Genomic DNA, 9133 nt, shown 5'->3' with positions numbered 1-9133 from the left:
CTTTCTCCTCTACTGTCCCTGGGAGCAGTCATGGCCTTCCTTGTTATTTCCTTCTTTTCGTTCAATGACTGTTTTTTTTTTCTTTTTTTCTGAGTATCACAAAAGTTTATTTAGCAAAAAGTTTCATATGAAAATGTACATGACCTAACTCTACATCACAATCACACAGGCTCTTGAGGAGGGATGTGGACACACTGCTGAACGATGGTTAGACTCTTTCCAAGGCTTCTAACATGATGATGCTGTTTCCTCGGATGACCACCATTCCGATATTGTTCTGCTGCCCACTCGCTGCCCTCTCCACCCACTCATCAATCACAAGGTTCATAAAGGGATCAAAGCCCTGCAGTATTCCTTGGACATGCCTGCCACCGTTCAACTTCAATGATAACTTCTTGTCCATAAACTTCTTCAGTTCGGGAGGGTGGGCTTTGCTCATGGTGACTCCTTAGCAGGCTCAGCACAACAGCGAAGGAGTGAGCGGCCTCAGAAACGCGCGCAAGAGGCTCAATGACTGTTAAGGAAAACATTAATAGGTTGATACCCCAGGGCCTACAGTACCACCCATGAGTCCCCTCCAGTGGAGTGTGTGCACATGCCCAAGGAGGTCACAACATCATTCTCTGCAATGGGGTTGCAGGCAGTTGTGAGCCATTGATGTGGGTGCTGGGAACTGAACCTGAGTCCTCTGGAAGAGCAGCAAGTGATCTTAACCACTGGGCCATCACTCCGGTGCTGAGACTTCCTGATTGTTTTTTTTTTTTAAATCAGTTTCTTTCTTTCTTTCTTTCTTTCTTTCTTTCTTTCTTTCTTTCTTTCTTTCCTTCTTTCTATTTTTTTATGTATATGAGCACACTGTCTTCAGACACACCAGAAGAGGGCATCAGATCCCATTACAGATGGTTGTAAGCTACCATGCGGTTGCTTGTGAGTCACCATCCTCTGCCCCTGTGCTGTTGTGCCCCATCTCCATGCATTTCCCTGAGAAGACTGCTCAAGGAGAAATCCAAACTTAGGTGATAGGCTGCCAAGTGTATCTCCTTGTTCCTGTTTTATTCCTGTTTCTGTTTGTGTTCTTGTTTTGTGGGGAGTATAAAAGGGAGCTATGCAGTTGAAAATATAGCATTTGGTTCTTTACCAGATGACTCCTTGTCTTTCTTTCTCTCGCCCTCAGCCCTCCACCGATCCAAGGAACACAGTCAGCTATGCTGGCGTAGCTGACAGTTGCTGGGAATTGAACTCAGGACCTCTGGAAGAACAGCTGGTGCTCTTGACCTCTGAGTCATCTCTCCAGCCCTGACTTCCTGATTGTTGACTGGCCCCACCATTGTGAGTCTACCCTCAGCCCCTCTGTGTTTAAGCACACATAATGTGAGGTAAAGGATAGCAGCTGCCCCACAGTGGTGTTGAGGGGAAGGATGTGTTGAGGTGTGGTCTGTTGCTGTGTATTGTGATGCTAAGTGCTGGTCCCCGAGATCTTGTTGCCTCCTCACTACACCAAGTGATGCTATGTGACCTTGCTCCTTAATGCAAAACTATTGGTTGAATAAAGATGCCTGCAGCCTACAGCTGGGCAGAAGAGAGGAAGGTGGAGTTTCAGTTCCTGGGCTTGGGGTCTGAGGCAGAACCATGAAGGAGGAGAAGAGAAGAGTTGTGGAGAGAGAGGAAGATGCCATGCGGTAAGGGATTGTGGGAACTGGCTATGAGGGCTGGCCAGTTGGAGGAAGAGCAGCCCAGGTGGAACGTGGCAAGTCATGTCTCAGGGTTAGTGGCCGGGAAGGAGCATAGAGGGCAGATCCCGCCAGCTCTGGTGCTTTAAAGGCTTATTATGCATATAAAGATTGTGTGTCTTTTATCTGGGAACTGAATGATCAAAGGTGGGGCAGAAACCCCCGACTGAGATTAAATCATTCCTACAGCACGGGTGGAGCAAACTGTAGAGTGAACTCAGACAGCAAAAAAAGAGTGTTCTCTGATACTGGTGTGCTTATCAGTGGCACAGCTGGAATGCTGAATGCTTTACATTCCTCTAGAATTGGCTGGGAAGGATCCAGAAGGAGCATCAAGCACGGGGGGGGGGGGGGGCGGCCGCTGAGTTGTGGGGTTTAACCAGATAGATGACAACCAACACCCTTCTTCCTGTGTGGGATCATTAGAGTCTTTGCCAGCCTTAGGCCACAGCTGAAAATCTCAAGATTGGTATAAACACTCACTCTCCCTGAAATAAACACATTCCAGGAGTCTGGGGCAATCAATCAGCTCTTGCCTCATGCAGTGCAGGGTTATGGTGAGGAGGGAGCGGGGCCAGGCTTTGGAGGTGGGATTGTGAAACAGGATGAAATAAATCGCTTAATAGAAGTTTGAAGTAGCTTCTTTGAGCATTCCTGGTTGCTTCGAGCTTCCTTGGGCTTTTTTACCTGTAACCCTAACCCTTGCTGACAGCAGGTCACTTGTTTTGTCCTGCTCCCCCTACCCCAACTTGCATGCAATTGCTTCACTTGGCAGTGACTCTGTCCCATCTTCCTCCAAATTGCAATGGAATCCCAGAGCAATGCCTGCTGACCTGTGGTCTGGTAACCAGTGTGCTGTCTTGGCCACTTGGTCTGAAGCTCAGCACTGAGGCCAGAGTGTAGTCTGCCTGCCCATTTAACCCCTCCTGACCCTTGTCTTTCACAAGAATTATTATGGTGACTTTAGTAATCAGGTAGATACCCCCACCCTGCCCCAGCCCGTCGATTATATAACATGTCAGGAGCTGCACATGGGGAAACAGGCACAAGAATTCAGGAAATAAAAACTCTTACCCTCACTGCCTTTGATATTAGGGGCATGAGCCTAGTGCCTTGCATAGACTCTGGTCACTGAGCCAGATTCCCAAAGTGTGTGAGAGTTTGTGTGTGTAGAACAGAGATCAATGCTGGCTGACTTCCTCAATCACTTCCCACCTTATTTTTTTGAGCCAGGGTCTCTCATTGAATCTGGAGTTTACCAAACTCAGACTGGCTGGGCAGTGTGTAAACTGATGGCATGATCACCCCAAGACTTAGTTAAAGGGGGGAGGGTTATTGTAGATGAGAGAAAGAGAGAAAGGAGAGGGGGGGGAGAGAGAGAGAGAGAGAGACCTAGAGAGGGGGAAAGCATGGGAGAACAGAAAGGGGAAAGGAGACAAAACCTGAACATAGACAGCATAGCAACACGGCTGGGTTATCAGGAGGATGAGTGCCGCAGGGAGGGAAGTCTGTGAGCTGGCGGCAATTTAGGGTAGGGGAGGAGGTGAGAAGGGTTTTGATGCTGGTGTGAATTTGAGATGTGAAACATGTACTTGTGATACTGAGGAAGCCTGAGGCCAGCAGTGTGCACTTTGGTGTGCTCACAAGCACCACAGATAGGCATTTGTCTCTTCTTCCTTTTAGAATGTGGGGAAATGGAGTTTGTTTGTTTGTTTGTTTGTTTGTTTGTTTGTTTGTTTGTTTTTTGAGACAGGGTTTCTCTGTGTAGCCCTGGCTGTCCTGGAACTCACTCTGTAGACCAGGCTGGCTTCAGAACTCAGAAATCTGCCTGCCTCTGCCTCCCGAGTGCTGGGATTAAAGGCGTGCGCCACCACTGCCTGGCTGAAATGGAGTTTCCTTTGAACCCGACAGCCAGCAAGTCACAGGGATCCTCCTGTCTCCACTTCCCCATCTAAGGGATTACAGTTCTATGCTGCTGCAGCTGGCTTTTACATGAGTGTTGATGACTGAACTCAGCCACTAAGCTTGCAGGGCAAGCACGTTGACAACTGAGCCGTCTTCCCAGCCCTCTTGTTTTTTTCTCCTTGAGACAGAGTCTTGTTAAGTTGTTCAGCCTGGCCTTGAATTTGCTCTGCAGCTGGGGCTGATCAGCAATCCTCCTGCCTCAGCCTCCTGAGTGGCAAGGATTAAAGTCAGGGTTCTCAACCTTCCTAATCCTTTAATACAGTTCATGTTGTGGTGACCCGAACTATAAAATTATTTCATTTCTACTTCATAACTGTAAGTTCACTACTGTTATGAATTATAATGAAAAGCCTGGTGTGCAGGATATCTGATATGTGACCCCCCCAAAGCTGTCATGAATTACAGGTTGAGAACTAATTTCAGCTGATCTTTGTCCTTGAGACTTGCAGAATTGAAAAGCACCTCAGTTGGTATTTTAAATACAAGTCTCCAGCTGTGTGCCCACCAGTCTACAATCACCACTTCCTATAGAAACTGCCCTTAACTCAGGCTCCCAGGAAGATGGCCCTCTAAGCTCCCCTTAGCTAGCTTGTGATAAAGGTCTTTTTCTAACATGTCCTCTCTCTTCCTTCCCCCACATTCTGTCTCTGTCTCTGTCTCTTTCTCTCTCTGTAACCTCATGTGCTATTTATTTATTTATTTATTTATTTATTTATTTATTTATTTTATGTTTTTCCGAGACAGGGTTTCTCTGTGTAGTCCTGGCTGTCCTGGAACTCACTCTGTAGACCAGGCTGGCCTCGAACTCTCGAACTCAGAAATCCGCCTGCCTCTGCCTCCCAAGTGCTGGGATCAAAGGCGTGCGCCACCACCGCCCGGCTCACGTGCTATTTATTAACACCCTCACCTTTTAAGATAGGGTCTCTTTAGCCTGGAACACCACCTCATAAGCTAGGCTCGGGTTCAACCTGTCTCCTCCTCCTGTCTCACCATTGCTGCTATTACAAATGTGCGTTTTGAGGACCTGGGTTCAATTCCCAGCCCCCACATGACAGTTTACAACAGCTGTAACTCCAGCCCCAGGCACGCACATGGTGCACAGGCATATAGGCAGACAAAAATACCCAGAGACATAAAACATCCACAAAAAAAATGATAAAAACAAAATAAAATAGAGTAATAACCAAGACTCCATTCTTAAATAAAATGTTGCTTTAATAAAATACTGCACACGTAGTTTTCTTATCAAAGAGATTAGGAACAAAGTACTTGGTGTGGGTGGAAATGTATTATGTATCCTTAGTAGCAAAAAACCCAAGGATTTTGAATAAATAGCTTTACCTTTTTTTCTTTTTGAAGACATACTCTGCAAATCAGCCAAGGCTGGAGGACAGGCGCAGAGGGGCCACCTTTTCCTCTAAGAGTGAGCTCTTGGCTGGCTTGGGCGGAGAGAAAGGAGTCATATTTTTGCTCCAGGAATCAAAAGTAACATCGGAGTGACCTTTGGAGAGAAGAATCCTGGCTCTCCCTTTGCCATTTTGCCCAAGATCTCAGAGTTTCATTTAACCCTACAAAAGCACCAGCAAACAGTTGCCCACCAGACACCACCACAGGGTCCAGCAGCAGGGCCCAGGAACCGTGGAGAATTCTAAGGAATGCAGATATAGGCTGAGGAGGAGAAAGGCGGGACAAGATAGGGAAGGCAGTGGTGCCTGAGTCACCTATACCATTCAGGAATACAAGCACATAGTGTGACTTTTGTGTACAGTAGAGACAATCTGGAAACAGCATTATGGCCTTTAACTGGCTCTCCTCACAGCAGTTGGTCATTATCCAGAGGGTCGTATCTAAAGACTCAGGCATAACTGAAGCCGGTTAGACATGGCTTGCAGATGGTTTGCTCGATACACAGAACACTCCCCCTCCTCCCCATCCTTCTTTGTCTTCCTAGCAAATGCACGGTGCTCCTTTCCTTTTCCCAGCCTGGAAGATTCTGCACAGTGAGAACATTCTCAGTCAGGATTTCTAGCCTGGGCTTGCTCTTCTGTATCTGACAGGAGACTGGTAAGTGAGTCTTCAGGGAAACATCCAGAATGACCCAACTTCTAGCATCCAAGCTTTCCTCAAACAGCCCTGTTAGCTTTTTAAAAAATTCACCTTTTTGGTTAAGATAGTAAAGAAAGACAAGGCTATCAGGGCCGGTATGAACGCCTCTGGCCTCACAATGGGCTGCAGAAGGCTTTGATTGTTCCTTGTCCTTTGCATGGTTGTTGATTTTAAATACCAAAGACTCCACATGCCTTACAAAGACTTCTTATGTGTCTGTCCCAGGACCAGGGCTAGGCAGTAGGGGATAAGACTGACGGATGCAAAGGGAACTGTCGCACTTTTGCAGAAAGACAAGATGTAGAAGATCCATTCGATCTGGGATGGGGGCTTCAGAGAGTCAAAGAGATGCAGGAGGATCAAGGAGGCCACAATGCAGACAAGGCGGAATGGGAGGGACTTGCGGAGTTCTCCCTTGCAGCTCTTCCGGTACATGGTGGAGTTGAGGGCCAGCCCCAACCCCAAGAGGGTCCCCAGGTTTTTGAAGAGGCTGGCAAAGGGTGTAGTGTCAAGGTGGACCCATTCTGGCCGCTCACACCATCTCTTGGCTTTCTCCAAAGTCCACAGGAGGTCCACCCCTAGCCCTTTTAGCAGCAGGTAAAATCCAAGCGCGAAACCAAACAGGAAGAAGGTGATGAGACAGTATCTCTGGAGGCTGGCGTTGTAGATGCCCCGGATGTGGCTGAAAGTTTCAGCCACGGCAATGCCTGTGTGTGAGAAAGAGCTGTGAGGAATAGGGGTGGCTATGGGTGACAGGCCATCATACCACAGATGAATTTATATCACACTCCAAAGCGGAGGGACCTCAGCATAGTGTCTTTCAGATGGGAGAATCGTATCACATGTGTCTTCCCACCGAGTTTAAGTTTCCTGTTGTGTGAATTGGGTCCTGTTTCATCTTGCATATCCTTGGGGTTGGGGGACAGAGAGTATTCCTATCAGACAACCCCACTGAATGGACTTACCCTATTTATTTATTTAAATTTTTACCACATCTATATTTCTTTTGGGTATGTGTATGTAAGTATGTCTGTTGGTGGGTGGGCACATATGTGACATGGCACCTGAGTGAAGGTTTAAGGGCAAGGTACAGGAGTTGGTTCTTTCTACCATGTGGGTCCCAGGCTCAAACCCAGGTTGTCAGGCTTGGTAGCAAATGCGGTAACCCGCTGAGCCATCAGAGCAGATCACTGTCATCCTTGAACGCTACCTATTGCTCTCAGTCCCTGCCACAGAAGCTAGTAAGTTGTCACATAGTTGATGATGTTATTCTTTCTAACCAGAACATCCTCAAATGTTTGTGTGACATAGCTTCTACAAGCACATGTGCACTCATCAGGTGTTTTTATTTATTTTGTTACACATTTTGTTTATTTTGTCTTTGTGTGTATGTGTGTAGGCATGTGTGTGTGTATGTGTGTGTATGTGTGTGTGTATGTGTGTGTATGTGTGTGTATGTGTGTGTGTATGTGTGTGGGGATGTGTGTAGGCATGTGTGTGGGGATGTGTGTGGGCATGTGTGTGTATGTTTGTGTGCATGTGTGTGGGCATGTGTGTTTGTGTGTGTGTGTGTATGTTGTAGGCGTGTGTGGGGGCATGTGTGAGTGTATGTGTGTGTATGTGTGTGGGCATGTGTGAGTGTATGTGTGTGGGTATGTGTGTAGGCATGTGTGTGGGCATGTGTGTGGGCATGTGTGTGGGCATGTATGTGTGTATGTGTGTGGGCATGTGTGTGTGTATGTGTGTGGACAAGTGTGTGGGCATGTGTGTGTGTGTGGACATGTGTGTGTGCATGTGTGTGTGTGCATGTGTGTGTGTATGTGTGTGGACATGTGTGTGTGCATGTGTGTGTGTATGTGTGTGCATGTGTGTGTGTATGTGTGTGGGCATGTGTGTGTATGTGTGTGGACAGGTGTGTGGACTTCCACAGCACACATGTGGAAGTCAGAGGACAATTTGATGGGGTGGGTTCTTTTCTGCTGTGTGGGTTCCAGGGATCAAACTCAAGATCCTCAGGCTTGCAATTGATCTGTTCTGCCCCCTCCCCCAGCCCCAAATCTAGACAATGGTTTTGTTTGCTTATTTGTTTATTTGTCTTGTTTTCAATGCTTAACCTAAATCTTTTCTTTCTCTTCCTAACTGGATCTCAGAAATTACAAATGCACAAACGTCTATGAAAGAACACAGGCTGCAGACATGTTAGGTCTGCAAATGAATGTATTTCAATAATGAGCTCTCCCTGAGACACTGTGCATTTGGTAGATTCTCTGAAAAGGAACTGAGAGCTGGTTCAAACTGAAAATCAGAGACAAATAAAGACTGTAAGAAGCTTGGAGACTTTAAACAAACTCAGTTGGGTGAGTTTAGCTCAATGAAGTGTAACTTTCCTGGGACACTTTAGCTGTATAAACTAATAATTTCAAATTGTGTACGTGTGTGTACATGCATGTGTGTGTGTGTGTGTGTGTGTGCATGCAGAGCCAGAGGTCAGCCTCGGTGCTGTTCCTCTGGAGCATCTACCGTATGTATGTATGTATCTATGTATGTATGTATGTATGTAGTCTGTCACTGAGACCTGGTGCTCACCAATTAACTTAGGCTGTCTTGTCAGTCAACTCTGGGGATTCTCCTGTCTCAGCCTCCCCTGGGAATACAAGGCATGCACCACTGTGGATGCATTTTTATGTGGGTGCTGAGTGTCAAATTCAGGTAAACCTACAAACCTGGTCCTCATGCTGGCTTACAGACAAAACCACGCCCTTAGCCTCCCAGCCACCGACCTTTGACTCAGAAACTACTGAAAGGCTGACAGCAGGAGGTCGTGCTAAGCAAGGAAGATCCAGAAGAAATAGGAAGTGGGTGGGGAAGGAATAGGAGCTGCTGATACCTGATAAGACTCCAGCCACAACCTGGTGGGGAAAGTGAGCGGCAAGGTAGATCCGGGACAGACAGACGTTCAGCTGCACAGTCCAGTATCCCAACCACAAGATGATGTTCAAACACCTGCAAGACAATAGGCAACACTCCAGAACCTAAATGTCTATCCTTTGGCAAAGAAAACAGCCCTGGTGGGAGCGGTGCAGTCTGGCAAACTGAGTCTCTATTAGAGGAATTTTTAGAAATTGGAAGCTTTACTCAAAAGCTCAAAAATGCTTGGTGGTTGTCCTGTTTTGAATGGGATGCTCCCCCCACTCCCACCCCCACCCCATTCTCAGGTATGTGGATTCTTGGTCTCCAGTTAGTAGCCCTGTTTGGGTGGGGCTAAGAGGTCTAAGTTTTGAGAGCTTAAAGACCTGTGTGTGTGTGTGTGTGTGTGTGTGTGTGTGTGTGTG

General features: G+C 47.0%; 1 protein-coding gene and 1 pseudogene across 1 annotated transcript in view; both read right to left on the bottom strand.

The window, feature by feature from the left end:
• Positions 1-208: 208 nt before the first annotated feature.
• LOC114631965 lies at positions 209-473 on the bottom strand (annotated as a pseudogene).
• A 4416-nt stretch (positions 474-4889) lies between these two features.
• Positions 4890-9133, bottom strand: part of G6pc (glucose-6-phosphatase catalytic subunit) — a 12601-nt gene continuing 8357 nt past the window's right edge. Inside the window, exon 5 of the mRNA XM_028780491.1 lies at positions 4890-6508. Coding sequence (XP_028636324.1) covers positions 5997-6508 — 512 coding nt within the window. The 3' untranslated portion in view covers positions 4890-5996. The remainder of the gene's footprint in view (positions 6509-9133) is intronic.

Source organism: Grammomys surdaster, unplaced genomic scaffold (assembly GCF_004785775.1).
Source record: "Grammomys surdaster isolate TR1022 unplaced genomic scaffold, NIH_TR_1.0 371, whole genome shotgun sequence".
NCBI lineage: Eukaryota > Metazoa > Chordata > Mammalia > Rodentia > Muridae > Grammomys > Grammomys surdaster.
Note: the sequence above shows the minus strand (reverse complement) of the source record. Positions and strands in the feature narration are given on the sequence as shown.